Here is a 20,047-nt window from a genome sequence, read left to right on the forward strand (position 1 = left end):
CAGGATTTGAGCTCAGATCCGGGCTCAGATTTGATCCTTGCAGCTCAGATTCTCAGGGCTACTAAAAATATGTTGATTTCAGCATACTGTTACGTATGCAGAGGCCCAAAACGGAAGGCAAATTAAACCAGTCAAATCCATGGATGAAGCATCCATACCGCAGAAAAAACTATTAAATGGTCCTTCTCTGAGCTCTTAAGGGAATCGGTCAGCAAGAACAAGGAATTACCACTTCTTCCTTTCTACCCTAGCAGTCTTGCTCCTTCTTGACAAAACCCTCCGTCCTATAATATTGCACGGGGACCACTGCAACATGCCAACAAGCTGCTGAACTGGTGCTGACCGCCCTAATGCAGGCAGACGTGCCACTTCACACCCTGGAAGCAGTGCAGCTGCAGAGGTGAAATACTGCAGGAAAGGTCAGAAAGTTTGGGATTGACTAGAGAATGAGAATAACAGCCCAGAGCCTGTAGGCTCAACATGCTGCCTCCATCTGTAAACTTCTTACAAATACAGTTGGAATGGGCCTCTGGAGATCATCTAGTCCAACACCCCTGCTAAAGCAGGTTCACCTACAGCAGGTTGCACAGCAGCACGTCCAGGCAGGCTTTGCATCTCTGCGAGATACTCAGACTCCACAAATTCCCTGAGCAGCCCATTACAGTGTTCTGTCACCCCCACAGTAAAAAAGCAAGCCTCCCCAGTAAAAGCGTGGACCTCACATATACCCTGAAAAGCAACAAATTCTGTTGCTATAAGCTGCACTGGGAGCAAAAACAGCAGAGATCTGCACTAGGAGAGAGGGCAAAGGGAGAGGGGGCAAGGGGAGAGAGGAGAAATGAAAAAAAAAACCCATACATGTAACAAAAAGAATTATAGTGTTGTAAAGAAAGGCACTAATGGACAGTCATCTTTTATACATGTATTATTAATGTTCTCACATACATCATTTTCTTTCCAAAGGGCCCATTTCATTATATGAAAATGGCATCCTGCATCAGACCAACATTATATTTTCGTAAGGAAGGCTGCAGTGTACAGATGGAAGAAAGGCTATAGAAAGAGGTAAAAAAAAATATGATTTAATTTACCTTGGAAAATTGGATTCCAGTCCAATTTTTGTGGGAGATACCAAGGTGATGCTGTTACACATAATGCACTAATCATTACTGCTCACCAGCTTATAAAACTTGCATCCTCTGGATGTGCTACTTAAGACTCTCAGAGGTAATTTGCAGAAAAACTGAGCATTCAGTACTAGCTGAAGTCAATAAGAACAAAAAATATTAAGTATTTAGTATGTTATGAAATGCCAAGTTCTCAGAAAAAAAAAAAAAAAACAAAGGACCAGAAACATCTCCAAACATTACAGGGCCTTTTTGACTCCTCTGTGATATCAACAAATTTTGTCAGTACAAAACTGGGTGGCAGTGAAGATAATGGACAGAAAAAAAAAAAGATCACGTTAGAGAGTTCAGACATTAAAGCCCTTGCAAAAATCCACCAGTAAAGCCACACAGTCAACTTTATGTCTGATATCTCCCAACTCACAAATGTTGCCTTGTGTGCTCTTTGTGCAAGGATTTTTACTTACACATTCCATCTGTGACACTGTTCCTTGCTGCTGAAAACTCAAAAGGTGCTGCACGCCACAGTAGAAGCTGGGCAAACTTCACTTGAACTTCTTCAGCTTCTAGCTCTGGTCAGTTGTATGTGTTACACGTCCCATCAGTAGCATCAACAATGAAACTGGACCCCTCCTGCACATTGATTACAGCTGCTTGCTGAGTTACTGCTCTGCCTGTGACCAGACTTGGAGCAGGTACCTCTCTTAAGCCTACTTAACCCCAAAAGATACCAGGGGAATAGGAGTCAGTTATCCTAGTCTTTGTAAAAGGAGTGAGGTCTGACATAGACTGAAACTTCTCTCTGCTGCTCATCAACAACCCTTGCCGTCAAGGGGGCTTCCTTGCACTTGACTCACAGCAACCCCACGCAAAGCTACAGTCCTGGGAACGAATGATTGGAAAGCTGCCAGGCGGAAAATGACCGAGAAGTGCTGTTTGACAGCCAACTGAATATGAGCCAGCAGTGCACCCAGGTGGCTTAGAAGGCCAGCAGTATCCTGGCCTGGCTCGTATCAGAAATAGCGTGGCCAGCAGGAGTAGGAAAGTGATTGTGCCCCGGTACTTGGCACTGGTCAGGCCACACCTCAAATACTGTGTTCAGGTTTGGGTCCATCACTACAAGAAGCATATTTGAGTACATACAGAGAACAGCAACAAAGTCGGTGAAGGGGCTGCAGCGCAAGGAGCTTCTTACGAGAAGCAGCTGAAGGAACTAGGGTTGTTGACTCTGGAGAAGAGAAGGCTGAGGGGAGACCTCATCGCTCTCTACACCTACCTGAAAGGAGGTTGGAGCGAGATGGATGTTGGTCTCTTCTCTCACATACCAAGTGACAGGATAAGAGGAAATTACCTCAAGTTGCACAAGGGGAGGTTTAGATTGGATATTGGGGAAAAACAGTTCACCAAAAGGGTTGTCATGCATTGAAACAAGTTGTCCAGGGACATGGTTGAGTCACCACCTAGAGGCATTTAAAACCTGTAGAGATGTGGTGCTTAGGGACATGGCTTAGTGGTGGAGTTGGCAGTTCTAGGTTAAAGGTTGGACTTGATGATCTTAAAGGTCTTTTCCAACCTAAAAGATTCTATGACTCTATGATTGCCCCAGAGTCATTCCTGGCTGCAGGCTAACACTTCTTTGTAATTATACTATAACTGGATACTGCAGAGAAAAGTTCTTGCTGCCTCTCTTATGACAACCACTTATTTCTTCCATAAGTAATATTTTTTAACCAGCACATCTCAGATTTAAATAAATGACTGATCTTAAAAGGCTAGAAGCAAAGGAGATACATATCTTCCCTTTGGTGCTCTTTGATTTTGTTTTAAGCTACAGACAGTTCATGGTGGCTGTTCATTTGAATTATTTTTATTTCTTTAGGAAATTAACACATGGGACTTTTCTTTTTCTTTATTTGCTTTAGGAAAAAAACAGTATTGTATTAGGTTCTGTATATGTTTCATATGTCAATATGACAATAAATACCACGCAGAGACACAAGCTGGTTTGTAATTTCTTTTTCTGGGAACTAATCTTATTAATTTCGGTAGAACTATTCACAAGAGAGAGCTTACTAGAGTTATCTCACAGACACGCATGAGTTGAGAAGACCAAGATTAAAAGTGTCATATGCAATTCACTTTTTTAAAAGTAGCAAAAGAAAGCAAGAGTCCCCTGCACACACTGTGCAATCCCCATCATCTCTTTTTTCCTGGGCTAGCACCATTAATTTGAGGATAAAGAAGATGTCTAAAAATCCTCCATTTTCCTCACTTATACAACCTAGAAGGCAATGAGAAAAGGTCTTCAGTATCAATGTATTATTCAGAAGTATTTGATAACACAGCTCATGAACTTTCTTTCCGCTGAATAGAGTGAAGAACTTAAATTTGTTCAATTAAACAACTTTCTTTTCATTGAATATTGTGGCTTTTCTCCCATTCCAAAGTGACAAACCACAGGAAGGCTGAAAGGTTGCTGGAGCAGCACCTCTGTTTCCCTTTGAGATGCAATGGGCTCAATGACAACTCACCAGAGACCCCTGGGACACAGAGCAGACAGCATGAAAGCCCCCCTCAAGCCTCACAGCCTGTGCTCTGCCCATCACTTACTTATCAGCTGAATTCCGAAACCTGGTGAATATCGGGAGGTGGATGCCAAGAGTGTCCGACTGCAGCTGGCTCAGGCCACAACCCAGGAGAGCACTAAAAGTAATGTTGTATAATTGAGTGCACTCTTCAGTAAATTATTCATAAATCAGCCACAGTTAAGAGCAAGGGAGGACAGAGCCTTAGCTGTGTTTAGCAGCAAAGTCAGATTGGTTTCCACAGATTTAAACACTGAAAATGCTGAACACGGCTTTTAAATATGCAAAGTACCATTGATGTAAAGCAGAAGGCTATTAAAGACTTTCAGATTCTTGACTCAGAGACTTAAATGCGTCCTTTGAAAGGTGTTGTGATGATAGACCATGAAATGTCATCTGAAGAACTACATGTTAATGTTTGCCCAAGTGTGGTGACACATCAGACTATAGCCCATCATTTCAATCATCTGTTCCCAGCTGCCAGAACAGCCCTACTTCTAACAGAAGATGTATAACAATTTAAATTATTACAGTGCGTTACCAAGCAGCACTTCAAATATTCTTAAATGGTGTGGGGGGGGGGAATTCAGACTCTTAGTGAAATGAAAAATCTGTTCATTCTATAATATTGGAAGACTGTTCTGCAATACTTAAATTAGGGACCTTAACAAATCTCTCAGAGGCTTTTAGCAACTTATGTGTGTTTATGTTTAATAAAAATGGTGAAGAGTTCCAGCTACATTAAATTAAACTAGCTCTTAATTCCTATGTTTTGAAAAGGCATCACGTTAATACTGTGCTGACTTTCTTCATGGAAATATGATTCAATTCTTTGGCTCACGCATCAATGTTACCAATCTAGCACAAAGGGAAGCAAAAATAAAATCACAGCTGCAGTCTCTGAGCTCCTGGAGACAAATGTCTGAAAGCAAAGAAAATAAAAGAAACCTAAAGGAAGAGCTAAACCTTGGTAATCATTGTCTGGAAGGTTTGCGGCTGCCTCTGACTATGTGCTCCTATTTTTGAGCATCTGAATCATCTCCTAGGATGCTGCACCTCTGTGCAAATAAATAAATATAAACCCACAGACTAACAGAAGCATGAATGGGTGGTGGGAGGGAGAATAGGAGATCAGGCTAGTGAAGACGAAGAAAACAAACCTCAAGGATGAATACTGTCCCAAACTAGGAAGGATCAGTCACTGAAATTCAAATAGGCCAACAAATTATCTGTATCATACTAGCAGAGACTGATTTTACCATCTCTACTTAAGATACAGTTTAATAATGATAATAAAAGCAGCATGATTCTCCTCTAAATGATAAATAAAGGAAATGATGTCACTTAACAAAACAGAGAAGCCCGAACTCTGGCCCACAGTCCACATTAAGTTTGGCTGTATCGCAACATATTAAATTGTAAGAACCACTCTAACCTACAAAGCATAACTGGGCAAACCTCCTCTCCCCTTCTCAAAAGGTCAGAGACAACAATAGGGTGATGGGATTCTCTTTGTATATAGCAAGGGTAAACAAAAACACTATCCTTCAGAAAGAATATGAAGTCTACTTCTGCCTATCTAGAAACAGAATATTACACTACACATGAACAACAAGCAGCTCCAATTTGACTTGCAATCTGCCATCCGCAGAGCCTGCAAAGTGGTGCCTGTTTCTGTGGTTGTCCTTAGCTGGCACCAGCCGCTGCTGTATTTGTAAGCTGGAAACTTGGACCTCGAGGGCCTGGCTGTCCATCACCATGTGCCTTACACTGCCACTTACAGCACTTGTGCAGGTGGCTGCAAAAATGTCACCTCTTTTGTGCACAGCCACTTGAGATTGGCTTGATTTTTAAACAGACTTTGCATAGGTAAAAGCCATTATGCAAGATGTAAAGCAGCTGGCAGGCCATAGCTGTGGGACAGGTTTCTTCCAGAAACAAACTGACTGCAGTTGTCCAGGAAAATGCTTTCTGAGCCTCACAGGGAATTGCACTAGCGAACTAAGCCAGTATTTTATATTTGTGTCAGAAACAGTGTGACCACAAGGACCATGGAAGTGATTGTACCCCTGTACTCAGCACTGGTGAGGCTGCACTTCAAATCCTGCGTTCGGTTTGGGGCCCCTCACTATAAGAAAGACAGTGAGGTGTGAGGTACTGGAGCACGTCCAGAGAGAGGCAACAAAGCTGGGAAGGTTTTGGAACACAGATCTCATAAGGAACAACCCAGGAAACTGTGTCTGTTGAGTCTGGAGAAAATGAGGCTAAGGGGAGACCTTATCCCTCTTTACAACTATCTGAAAGAAGGCTGTAACAAAGTGGTTGTTGGTCTCTTCTCCACACAAAATTAAACAAGTGACAGGACAAGAGGAAATGGTGTCAAGTTGCAGTAGCGTAGGTTTAGATTGGATATGAGGAAAAATCACTTAACTGAAAGGATTACCAGGCACTGGAAGAGGCTCTCCGGGGAAGTGGTTGAGTACCACCTCTGGAGGTATCTAAAAGATGTGTAGATGTGATGCTTGGGGACATGGTTTAGTGGTGAACCTGGCAGTATTAGGTTTACAGTTGGACTTGATGATATTAAAAGCATTTCCAATGTAAATGATTTTATGATTCTGCAATTTAATTCACACAAAAATGTTTTTCTTCATTGCATGGCATGAATAGCTGTGCTAATGCAAAGGACAGCACAGCAGATGTGAAAAGAGCTCTCAACGCAGTGTATTTTTTAAGCCAGCACCACCACAAAGACAGATATTGCAAACCCATACCCCCCGCCCAAGAGCTTTAACTTTTATCTGCTGTTTCTTACCCCAAATGTATCATGGGACCTTCTGGTCCACAAAAGAGCCCAGAGGCTACAGCCAGCACACATGAAACAAATGTCCCTAAAAAGGTCTTGATGTCAAAAAGATGTTGAATAGAAGTGCCATTTAAATATCCAATGATTTCTGGTAAGCCAAGCGGAGAACCTGCTGGGCAAAAGAACTGCAAAGGGAAACAAACAAACAAAAAAAAAAAAAAGAAAAAAAGAGAGAGAGAAACAGAGTTAACAATCATTAGATGTTGATGTGTTAGATGCATCTATGGACACAATTTTCAAGTCCAAGCATCACCTTGCTCTAATAATAAACTTTCCCAGAATTAACAAATGACACAGAAACATGGATAACCTCTGGCTACACTCAAAAATTCAAGCTCCCAACTGCGTTGCGATATGTGTACTGAGAGAAGAAAACAACTGACAAGTGCCCTTGCCCCAGCCCCTTGCCATCCTCCATGACGTCTGAAGCCAACCAGCCTCGTCTTGCATAGGCTGTCTGTGGGGCAGGATGTACGTATGAACTTCCATCACTTGTCCAGGCAGTTCCTTTAAGACAGCTTAAAACTAGTCAGTTATTACCCACATAACAGCAAACTCTCTTTTCCTAACATTGCTGGATTTTAGGAGAAGTTCAGTAAAACTCTCACACTTTCTCTCACTTATGCTGTTAATTGCTTTTCTATAATTAAATGGAACACAGCAGAGCAATAAATGACAGGAGGGCTCGATGTTTTAACCTTGAAGCCTTGTAAAAGTACTGATCTGGGCTGCAACACCCACACAGCACAGCTAAAAGACCAATCCAAATCCAACAGCAGCTTCTACATGAGCTGATGGGTTTTGGCTTAGGCCCCTTCCAAACAACCAGTTTTCACAAGTTACACCAGCTGCTGCTTGTATTTATTTTATAAACACCACATGCTAAGTGTAAATTGCATCGCTGCCACCACCACTGATTTCACCCCAGACACTTTTATACAAGTTATGGGCAGTGAAATCCAGCTGAAGACCAAGAGACTTCTCTAACGGGTTCTATAATAGACAGGAGTTTTTAAATAAAATACTGAATTAACCAATGTTAGGAAGAGCAAGGGATTTGGTTTATCAGAGTGCTATAGACTTGTTGCATAGGAGACAACGCTTACCAGCACTGAGCTTGAGGAGAGAACCACCATGGCCAGCCCAGATCCAAGCACACACAGCCAGGTCATGTGGAGGTTGCCATCCTGTTCGGTTGACAAAGAGGTTATTACACTGGCACCCATAGATCACGTCCTGTTTTTCAGTGATCTTTTGGCCCACAGATCTCTGCAAGCAGAAGGTGTCCCATAGAGAAAAAACCAGAACAAGCAGCGCAGGCTCTTTAAGAGGATAAGAGTGAGAAACAGTAAGGTTAATGCTGACTTTCTGAGGCAAGTCATGCATTTTCCAAGACCTTTTGCCCATCTCTAAAAGCCCTATAAATTATATGTTATATGTGTTAGTGATCAAGGCCCTTTTCAGGTCAGATGCAGAGTTAAAGGATCTTAAGAACACGCACAGGAACACTAAATGGTGTCTTCAGGAGACATTTTCTCTGAATGGCTAAGTCTCACATTAGTAATTATTTTTATGAATTTGCAGCTACTATTAATAGAATATAGAAGGCTCTTTCCTGCTTTACTCTTACTAAAAGGATATCTCTCACACGAGGCCTTCTCACATCTAAAAGATGTGTTTTAGTTCCCTGGGTTTCCAGTTTGTTTGTTTGCGCTTGGGCTGACCGCAGCCCTGCTGTCTCCAGAACTCCTCAGCTCCCACATAATTTGCCGCCTGCCGCAGTGCTCAGCTGTGATTCATTGTGTGCACGGGTCAAACACACTCCTTGCCCTCCTGAGGTCCAGTGTTACAGTCAGCCACCGCAGCCTTCCCGGCAGCACGTCCCATCGAGGCTTTCATAAATGCATTGTGCAGTACGGTGAAACAGCAAAGCAAAGGGCATAACAACGAGTTTTGCTCATTCACAGCTGAAGGAACTATTTAGATGGGAAAGTACAAACATGTAACTCCTGTCAGAGCTAGCGAGAGCTTACTGCCCATCCTTCTTTATTTAACAAAACAGGACTAATTTTATAATACAAAAGGACCAACAGTGTGTGTAACAATTGTTGTGTTGCCCTGTCCTTTCTTTCTGTATTTATACTCTAGGGTACATGTATGCATGTGTATTCCTCCACTGTTTATATGTTTTAGAAACACACACATAGTTTGTATATGAAAGAATCCAAGCAAATAATATTCCAAGAGCAGTACATATGCTTTCCTCATGGAAAATGTAAGTTAATTTTTTCAATATATCCCTCTGATATATACTATGTACCACAGAATAAGTCTTCCCCTACATTTCTGTGAAGTGATTGAAGTCTGTCCTTCAGCAGCTGGCAGCATAATTCCAATATCTTGATTTCACAGAACAGTGGAGGACACATCCATTTCTCTCTTTTACTGGAGAGCCCACAGCTGGACACAGCACTCCAAATGTGGCCTCACCAGCCCTGAATAGAGGGGAAAGACCACCTGCCTTGACCAGCTGGCAATACCCCTCCTAATGCAGCCCAGGAGTCTCTTGGCTGAAAGGCAACACAAAGACCTGGTCTATCAAGAACTGCATCCTTCCAGTTTTGCTTCTCTTTGCGAGTTTGCTGATGGTGCTCTCTGTCTTATCATCTCAGTCATTAGTGAAGATATCCAACAGTGTCTAGTTCCAGACCCCCAGGGTACACGCATGGGGACCAGCCTCCAGCTGAACTTTGTGCCACTGATCATAATGCAGAGCCCAGCAGTTCTTGCCAATTTTAAATCCATCTCACTGTCCACATATGTTGCCCAGTAACATAACCCATACACCATCAGTTTGGTTATGAGGATGTTACAAGAGATGATGACCAAGCCTCAATAAAGTCAAGATAAACAACATTAACTGCTCCCAGTCACCTCATTGTAGAAGGCTGTTACTCGCTGTAAATCCATGCTGATTATGCCCAATCACCTTCTTGTCCTTATATGGTTAGAAATGGTTTCCAGGATAATTTGCTATACCACCTTCCCAGGGTCAAGATGAGGTTGAGTGGCCCGTAGTTCCCTAGATCCTTCTTGAAAACAGAAGTGATACTAGCTTCCTCTAGTTCTCAGGAACCTTTCCTCAACTGCTGTGGTCTTTCAAAGATAACTGAAAGTGGCCTTACAATGACAGCAACCAGTTCTCTCAGAAAAAGCACTGAGTACCTTGGCCTTTTGAAAGTCTTTTGTCCTTTACCCAGTCCAACAACAACCACATGTTTTTCCTAGTCTTCCTTTTGCTGCTCCTCTACCTGTAGACACATCTTTCCTTTCTTGTTGTTCTTCAATATCTCTTATCAGATGCAACTCCAGGTGCACCTTGGCTTTCTTAACCCCATTCAGGATCCTGCATACCACCATCTCACAGTCACTGCTGCCCCCAATCTTCACATCCCTGACATTTCCTTGTCTGTAAGTACAAGATCCAGCAGAGCATGTCCCCTTATTGGCTTCTCAATCATCTATTAGGAAGTTGTTATCAAAGCACTCAAGAAATCTCATGGATTGCTGGTGCTATGCTGTGCTGTCCTTCCAACAGACACTGGAAGGGTTGGGGCCAGTGACCTTGAAACTTCTTCCAGTGACCATGAAACTTCTACCAGTTGTCTGAAGACAGCCTTGTCTAATTCTTCATGAGCTGATGGTCTGTAGCAGACACCCACAACATCACACATGTTCGTGTGCCCTCCAACTCTGATCCACAAGCTCACAGCTGACTCTCATCTATCCCAAGGCAGAGCTCAGTCCATTTGCTATGTCCCTCAGAGTAGCTGGCCTTCCTAACCACCTTGATCTGTCCTTCCTAAAAACTCTATCCAGCCACTCCTGTGCTCCAGCAGTATCGGCTGTATCAGGAGCATGCACTGGGTTGTGGCCTCTGCGGAGTCATGAGTAATTTCTCCCATGGCTGCTGAGGACCATCTTCAGCAGCTCCCTGCCACCCTTCCTGAGCACAAAAGCACTATCAGCCCAGACATCTACTCCCTTCTGCACAAACTGTTGTCTGCTGGCCACACACCATGCTTGATGGTTACACAAGCTTCCCCCAGCACTGGCTGACAGGATACCTGACCCTCACTGGTCAGGATTTAGCTGGAACAAAAGCTCAAAGCCCCTTTCTCACAAAAACCTCTTCAGTGTTCATATTATCTGCTATAGATATCACAAAACAGGTGAAAACTTTATCATCTGCTTCTCTCTCCAGGTGAAAACACAAATAGTCAGTCTGAGACATCTTAACGTTTTACATTGGTTTAAGCCACTCAGTGATTCCACCACCACCATTCCAGTTAACACAGAGATGATGATACTCATCAAAGACAAATTAATCCTTCCACAATAATCTATTAGCATTAGCAAAAGGTATCTGCCGCAGACATAGAAAGCAATAACATATCTGATATCAAATCCGCAATCACTAAGTACCTTGGACACCAACGACAGCTAAAGCAGCACATGCTCTTCATGTATGAGGAAGAGAAGGAAGACCACAATACTTTAAAGTCTTCATCAATCTCATGCCAAGAACACCATCAGATATTATACTGTACTATAGTCAACATTGTAACCAAGGACACCAAAGCATGCCTGCATGAAGCACCACAGGGTATCCGATGTCCACACCCACCTAGATAGGCAGCACTTAAGCAGTTAAAACTTAACAATGTGGATTTTCTAATAAGCAAACACAGATGAGGTCACTCTGACTTTCTCTTGCTCACCTGCAGGTAATTTTCCACCAGGTTCCATTTCAATTTGATGAGAGAGTCAGTTATCTGATGAACCAAAAACCCCAGCATCCCAACTGTTGTTCCAATTAGCCCCATCAGCAGCCATCGATCCCACTCTTTTCTAGAAATAGGAAAAGACAATTACCTATAGCACAGGCCTATTTGCCGTGCTTCCTCTCACAAACATGCAAGTTCCATTTTTAGAGCATTTTTATTTTTAACCGTGACTGCATGAGCAAGAGGCTGGTTTTGCCAATATCTCTTTTGAAAGTGTACACTCAACAAAACCCTACCTTTCAGTGAAAGCCATATCCATTTGACTAAGGAACATGGATGGAATTTTTTCTTTTGATTTTTTTTTTTAATATATAAGCAGCAGTGCAATCTGCTGTCAGATGTTGATGCCATCTCAAAATTATATTCTATGACTCCACTATTAAGCACTCAGTAGAGCATTTGGAACTCATTTCAAAATAATTCCTGTTTTCTTCCACTGCAACAAATGCACTCAGCACCTATCATATCAATGTGCAAACCTTTACCTCTACTTTCTATCTCTCCTAAACTTACGCTGCTAATAAGAATTGTACAATAATAATTATTTCTGGTTTATCGCTAGTATCATCTAAGAGTAGAGCACCCCTACTGAGATTCAAACACCACATTTCCTTCAGATTACACTAAAAAGCAACACAATTCAAGAGAAGTCTCAGTAAGATAACATTTCCTCTAAAGCTCTGCAAAGTCTCTTCCCTTTAAGTTGTATACATTGAGTAGTTAATACATTTATTTGTATACTCAATAATTTGTGTAAAGCAAAAGCATAAGCACTTTCAAAAAATGCTTTTAATCATAGTTGCTTGCCACTTTGCTCTTTCTGCATTCTACTGAAAGCATTTTCCTGTGTACAGAAACAATAAATAATGTTCTCTTAATTCCTCCTGCTGCCAGGCATCTCCCTCAATTGTCCAAATAACCCATGACAGAGGCAACTAAACAGTACTTAAGTTTACCTGTAGGTTTTCTCTTGCAGCCATTTCTTATAAACTTTACTGTGTGAAGGCAAATAATCCAAACTCTCATGGGCTATCAGGTGTTCTCTCTCCTCCTTCTTGCAGTGATAATATGCTAAACTGCTTCGGCTGCTGCTGCATTGCGTCCTAAAATCCTGAGTGTTAATCAAATCAGGGCCATGATCTTCTGCCATCAACATCTCCTCTTCACCATTTTCCATGTGTGTCCTATGGGAAAAAAGTGATGACATTACACTGGCCTCCAAGAATCTTTGGGATGCCAGCAAGAACGATGTGAGCCCAAGATCACTCTCCTTGAGATTGAAAAAGAAAGGAATGGAAAACCACACGAGGATGGAGTAGCTGTGGCGCAGAGATTGGCTGGTTTGTGTTTGGCCTTGGCTTGCTGTGGCTCTGCACGGGCCCAGCACAGTCAAAGCAACAAAAACTTGTCTGAGCTGGAGCTCTCTGGTGAAGAAGTCACTCCAAGAACAGACCGACCACTGCAGCAACATTACGGCACCAGCTTCTCGCTGACTGTTTAGAGGGCATGACGTTTAAGCCATAGGGACTTTGTATGTTATAAAAAGAGGATCATTTGTTATGCTTTAGGCTGTTCAAAGATGTTGATCCAATAATCAAATCACACATTTGAATTAAATCAAACAAAATCTAGGTTACAGTGACATTTGTTTAAACCCTGAATTCTCAGTATTATATAGGCACCCTAAAAAAAGCTTACTCTCTGCCACCATTTCCTTTGAATCTACCTTTTAGATTGATAAAAACCATTTGCTAGACTACCAAATTCACTACAGCTTGGATACATACCCAAGGGAGTTTCCAAGTTGGCAGTTCTATCAAAGCATTGAAAGACTTGAGGCATGACAAATATTTACTGTAAAGAAAAACTGTTAACTTGCAGTGTGTTTTCCACCTCCACTACGTGTTTTTGGTTACCAAAAACAGAGGAGAGAAAGATTGTGGCTTCTCTCCACTTACTGGCATGTGGACCAATTTTGAAAGATCTCATATCAAATAATGAGGAAATATAAATAGTTCCTGGTTGTCAGTTAGTAAGCACTGAATGGCAAGAGAGAAAAATACGCAAGCCACATAGAAATTACCTAAAGTCAAGCCTTTGGACATATGGTTTTCACAATGCTGGAAGTTTCCTCATAGCCCACTACTCACACACCACTTCCCAGACAGGGGGGCACCTCCAGATCAGGATACAGCAATGGTCTAAGTCCGATTTCTTATACCATGACTGTGGAGTTTTGCCAGGTCAATCAGGCATTTCATTCAAGAGATTTCCAAATATTATGCAAATTCCAGACCTGGCAACCCTCAGTCTCAAAAGAAAAAGAAAAAAAGGTTAAAAAAGAGAAGCAGTCTAGGTGGAAACCAAAGACGTCAGAAAATAATTGTTGCTGGACACTTGGTATATGGCTACGAGGAACAGCAAATACATTAGAAAAGTTAATGTTACTTTCCTTACAGATGTAAGGAAATAAATTTATATTTGCCATGAATGCATCCCTAGAGAAATTATCTGACAACACACACATGTTGTATGATCAATTAAATCACTCCAGTCAAAGGTGAATTGAGAAGGAACAGCCAGGTTCTGACTCCGATTTTGACCTGCTCTTATCTAAAAAGTGATAAGTTCTTTATTAAACACAGTAGCTCAGACCTCCGTTCTGTGTTTAAGCACAAAAAATGTTTTGAGATTAGACCACTAATCTATGCTTGTACAGAAGTTGTGTTTAGTCTTATTCCAAGTTTAAAAGAGAGCAAAGGAAAGCAGAACCCAGATGAGAAAAACAGGTACTTGAGGAGAGCTGCTGACTGGCACCCTGCTGCTGCTTCATGCAGAGATGCCCAGTCCGAGGCCTCCATTTAGCCCATTTCTTTATTTCTGGAACATAGAAATTTGCATTATATAATTTTCTAGTTGTGTTAGATCAAACTGGTAGATGCAAATAGATCAAGGTATTACAGAGATCACAACACAAAGGGAAATCCAAAATCCACTGAACACTACGGAAAACGGGGGGAGGGGGAGAATCCTTAAACTAAAGCTACCTTACCGTGGGAAAATCTAAAAATCACTAAAAATCTAAAATCACACCACTCACAGGCAGCACAGATATACCTCATTCATATCACGATTTGTTATGTAAACAGAACAGCTGTTTTTCCTCAAACAGAAATACTATTACCATCTGTAAGAGCACACCCCAGCATTTGCCTTCACTGTCCCTAGTTGCCAGAAGACAAAAGCTGACAACTCCTCTTCCATCAGACATGAATCCCGCTCAGCCTCTGCAGCAGCGGCTCAGCTGTGCTACAAATCCTCAGAGGTGCCCACTCATGCATTCATATTTAAAAAACACAAAATTGAGTAAGAATGGGTTTTCAGACTTTAACTCCTAATTAATTCTTTTCCCACAGACTCCTCTACAGTTCACTTAAACCTACCAGGATCCTTGTTTATCAGAAACACACTTCATGAACCTCTGAGCAGTGCACAAATGGCCAGGGTCCAAAAGCTAGAAGGCAAAAAAGCAAAGAGATAACTGAGACTGCAGGGAGGCTGCATCCCAGAAAGGCAGGAGTTGAGAAACTCTAGGGAAAAGAGACAAGGTCTTGCAAAACACTCACAGAGCATTCATTCATTATTTTACAGTGAAAACTTGAAGACATAATCCTCCTCAACACATAATACTAGTTATTTTCAGAATACTTAGATGAACACAGATTAGGGTTGTAAAAACATTCTCTACCAGAAATTCCTCTGCTAGAAATAGAGCTGCTTAATTGCTCTGTCAGAATTTCACGCAAACCCTAGGCATTTTCATTGACATTGTTAAATATGTTCACATACACACATACACCTCTCAGTGCCAAAAATGAGTTTTCATCTTTCTTCTGCAAAATATTTTGGAGGGTGTACTACCAGTCCCGTAATTCTGCAGAAGGATTACTCTGCTTTCTGCAACAAGTTTTCATCTCCAAACATCACACAAGGATCTCTGCTTAGCCCAGAGCTTCCATCGCTCAGATTTTGCCATTAATTAAAGCAAGCATAGCCAATGATGAAAGAATGCCTTCACAGTACTGGAAGATAAAGTCTGCCCCCTGCCCACATTGAGAGGAGCAGAGAATCCAGGCTATGATCAGTTCTCAAGGTTTTCCACTCATTTATAACTTTGATCCCTGCTTTTGCAAGGCTTTTGCTACCCTCCTTACAAGTGTTCTTACCTCAGAAGGATCACAGCATAACTGGGAACTGCTGCTTTAAAGACAGGGAGGGAAAGTTTATGTTCTGTACAGTCTATATTTCTATACAGAAAACCAGTAGCTACACAATTCTTTGAGTAGATGTTTTAAGGATTCAAGTTAGAAATTGAGGTTTCCTTAGTTGGGAGAGAGTTGGGAATATCAAAGCGGAGCACAAGCATGCTTTCAAGCTGCCAAGACCCCATTTGGAGTCACAGAGCTCCTCATTCCCCTCTCAAGCAGCTTCCTTACAGACCTCAAGAATGCTCACACCACAGCCAGGGCAGAGTCAGGAGGGTGGGAAGACACCAGCGTGGCTTTCCCTTCCTTCCAGTTAGGACATGGAAAGTAGCTCCCTTGAAATTAGAAAGATGAGCAAAGGATCAGCCCACTGCCATTTGGTGATCTGGACTACAGGTGAGGTGTGGTGACTGCACAAACGCAGCTACCAGACCATCACCACCAGCTGGCTACTCCAGCACTAAGTTTTGAGCTACCCCATCTAACTCCTCTCCCAAATAAGAGGGGAGAGCGAGCAATAAATTTTATTTGCCTAAATGTTTTGTAAATGTGAGAGTATATACATGCACACATAAGCCTGTGTTCTTTATCCTTTAGAAGATCATCATGGAATAATTCAAATAAATACTGTGAAAATACAGAATAAGTATTGCTAAATTCGAAGCCAAGGCAAATAAGAACTACCCTCCAAACAGAATTAGCAATACAGCATGAATTTAATACCAAAACACTTGTTTTTAAATAGTGTAGACATAAATCAGATTCCAGCAAGTACACATAAGAGGATCTAAAATAGAATCCCAGTTCTTGCTATAGTTGTACTAAATTGCTCCTACCCAGGCACAAATTACTGGTCACCTGTATATCTAGATGGCTGTACAACGTAATTTCAGCTGTGTAGTAGAAGGCATGTAAAAAACCAAGCAAATACTTAGCTGGTACCCCATTATAAGTAGATAGAGACAGCATATTTTTTGAATGGTGTCAGGATTTGTATGTACTTATATTAATTCCTTCCCTCTTCACTGCCTCTTTTTCAGCTACAGGCTCATTAGTGCAGCGTATGCGATTAGTGCATCTGCCAAGTAAAGTAGTGTACCATTTTTGTTGGATTCTGTTTTAATAATAATAATCACACAGATGTTAATTATCACAAAAAACATAGAAAAAAATACAGTGAAGGGCTAGAAATTTGAGTTAACATTATTACACTGAATAATACAAAATCGTGAACCAAATCTGAGAGTAAGAGTGAAGAGTACTTGAAATACTAGAAGAAAAAAAGTTGCAACTTTAAGGAGAACAAGCAGTTCAGAATATTTTCTTTTTTTTTTTTTTTTTTTTTAACAGATTGAAAACGGAGCAGTAGAATGCAGAGCTTCTGAAGCAGTACTCTATCTCCAAAGTGGGATGCTGTGAATAAAAACCATTACACTACTAATTGAGGTGACACTCAAAGATTTTAAATAATGAACATTTAATATGCAATCTGAATGACAACTCAGGGAAGGAAATAATTATCATAGAGATTGAATAGGAATATAAAAACTTGGCTAACTAGAAACATCATGACTACACTTTCATTTCACATTACTTCAACACTTGAAAGTTACAGCATTATGGAATTGAAGTACTAACTTGACATGAGAATTTTGCTATAAATGCAAAAACTTGTACAGTCAATGCTGATGGTAAGGACATAAATGTTAACATTTTCTGATAAGGCTGTAGCAAGTCTAACATTGTTACATGTCAGTTGTACCATACGAGACCATAAATGTAATCCACAAATTTTCATACAGAAGTAAAAACGCACATATGACAGGAAACAGTTTCAGAAAACACAAGCCAAGATGACGTGAATCCTGAAACTGTGATTTCATGGTAGAGTTAGTTTGGAGATTTCTCAGGAACAGATGGTCTCATAGATCAAAGTGCGACACACGATCCAGACATGAGAAATAACACTCTCTACTGAACCTGTAGTCCAGCAAACCACAGACACTGGAATAAACTGTTAGTCCCAAAGGCAGGGGTCAAGGTTGCCGTCAATTCATCTGACACACTGACAAGAGCAAAGAGCTTTTAGCATAGACTTTTCTCACTCATAGTACTTACTAACTACACCCATACATTTAAACTTAAAACTGCCAATCACCAATCACTCAGATTAACCTCTGAGCTAGAGCCAGCCACAAGCATCACACAATTCCATGCTTTTGGTTTCCACAGCTGCTAAAGGCAGCAAGTTTTCCCTACCAAAACCTAAAAGAAATGGAGTCATCTCAACCTACTGTACTTCACCACAATGTTTAACAATTTCAGACGCAGGAATATCCCATCTTAAAAAAGTGAGAGACAAACAAAAGCAGATTATGTCCTGTCAGGTGAATTTAAGGAGCTCCAAGTGCTTGTTCAACTCCCAAAATCATTCTGCAAAGCTCAACCCTCTCTTTCATATTAACCCAATTTTCGTGACACTGGAAAGATCTGCTAGAAACATTCCCTTCTACATCTTCATGATAACCTCACAGCTCTACTGTCTGAGCCGGTCTCATCCTAATTGTAACAGTTTCTATTCCTGTGAAAACTGGAAAAAAAACCCCTAATTTTTCACTGAAAAATGTGTTTACCTCTATCAGGTTTCTTCTTTTCTTAATAATTTTTAATCGGTAGAAATTGCGGAGGGAAATCAAACCTTCCCCCTCCCTTTCTCATTTCTGCATGCTTAAAAATACTAACATTAATAATTCAAACTGAAAACAACATGTTAAATCAGCATACCTACACATCTATAATAAACACCAGGGAGCAGAGTGGGAACAAACACAAAGCAGCTGGTGAAAACCTGCCTTGTTTGTGTAGCCACTCCTTCAGTACTTCTGAGTTAACAAATATACTGTCTATTTTTCTAAAACCCAAACTGAATATTTTAAACATTATAGAACCATGTTTACATTTTATCCATACTGCATATATTAAAAGCAGAAGGTTGGGATGCTTCTGTTAAGACATGGCAAAATCATAAATTAGGTTAGAAAACGTGCATTATGTCATGAGCTCTCAAGCACTAGTTATTTGTGCATTATCTCAGCATCATCCATCATGTTATCCATACATATAGTTTGGCACCAGTATAAATAATAAAAGGCTTTTAATATTTATTGCCATTTTAAAATGGTAAAGACTGAAAAACTCCATGGAAATGTTTGAATATGAGAATGCTACTTGAGTTTGTATATGACACATTTTATAGAATGGAATTCACTGTACATTCATTTACAACTGTTTATCAATTGAGCTGAAGGTACACATCCATTTAGTTAAAAAAAAAAAAACAAAACCAAGAAACATGTTACAAATTAGCAGTAAGAAAATGTTGAAAGTTAATATTTTAACCATTGAATGGAGTACCCATTCCCACGGAAGCAGAGATCAGCTAGTGAAATGTGTTGGTTTGTGTTTTTTTTAAAGCAGCATAAGTTATTTCCATGCTGCCAGCATTACAGGCAATACATCCTTCATACCATTTTAGCCCGTGATCAGTCGGCTCTGCAACAGAAAAGGTATAACACACTGTTTAAGGGAATAATGCAATCAAGAAAACCCTCTCCCACAACTGTTCCATTTTGTAAACACAGATGCATTAACAAGGCTTAAAGATTTTTTTTTTTTTTTAATTATAAAAGGAAGAACACAGGCATTCATCCTCCAATCCCCCTGCACCTCCTAGGCTTCACAAAAGTTCTGAACACATTTAGAAAAAAATATGAGAAACATTTTGCCCCAGTGCTTCACTTCTATGTGGAATTTTACTTGCATAGAAGACCAACAGTAGTTTTAAGTCACCTTTTTTGTTGCGGTAACACATACTCAAACTTGTTTAATATCAGCTTATTCCTCTTTCTCTAGCAGTTGAGAATGACCACGCAAGGGGCAATCTGGCCGAGTTTTCAAAAACTAGTCGTCAGAATAAAAACACATAGCAATCCCAACATCTTGCCTCTGCCATAGGATGATTACCAGGTGGCCTGCCAAACCAGCCTGCTGCATCAAAAGATAGTGTAAGAGAACTGTAAGAAACACTTTTAGGCCCTGAATTATTATCCCAAAAGCTACTAAAGAAGAAATAACTATCCACAAACTAGCCATATAAGTAACCATGTAAAACACAAACATTTGTCTAAAGTACACAGTTTATTATTATTATAGTTGATCAACTGTCATAGGATGCATTAACATTTTTCTTCAGGTATCCCCTATACAAAAACAAACATTTGGAAGGAATGTACATTATGCATTTATTTCTTAGTAGCTGGGGACTCATTCCTGCCTGTCTTGCTGGGAGTCAAGTATT

At 40.7% G+C, this 20,047-nt stretch overlaps 1 protein-coding gene across 3 annotated transcripts in view; it reads right to left on the reverse strand.

Annotated features, from left to right (window-relative positions):
- The window catches only part of LOC128851416 (chloride channel protein C-like), an 87,127-nt gene extending 70,108 nt beyond the window's left edge, over positions 1-17,019 (reverse strand). Inside the window, exons 1-6 of one of the 3 annotated variants that reach the window (XM_054060161.1) lie at positions 14,869-17,019; positions 12,382-12,609; positions 11,360-11,489; positions 7,685-7,765; positions 6,528-6,703; positions 3,738-3,830 (exon numbers count right to left, since the gene is read on the reverse strand). In XM_054060161.1, coding sequence (XP_053916136.1) covers positions 3,738-3,830; positions 6,528-6,703; positions 7,685-7,765; positions 11,360-11,489; positions 12,382-12,609; positions 14,869-14,900 — 740 coding nt within the window. In that variant the 5' untranslated portion in view covers positions 14,901-17,019. Of the gene's footprint in view, positions 1-3,737; positions 3,831-6,527; positions 6,704-7,684; positions 7,766-11,359; positions 11,490-12,381; positions 13,813-14,868 lie in introns of those variants that run through there. The other 2 variants (XR_008448793.1, XM_054060160.1) reach the window with 2 other exon arrangements.
- Between the last annotated feature and the right edge of the window lie 3,028 nt (positions 17,020-20,047).

Source organism: Cuculus canorus, chromosome 2 (assembly GCF_017976375.1).
Source record: "Cuculus canorus isolate bCucCan1 chromosome 2, bCucCan1.pri, whole genome shotgun sequence".
Lineage (NCBI taxonomy): Eukaryota > Metazoa > Chordata > Aves > Cuculiformes > Cuculidae > Cuculus > Cuculus canorus.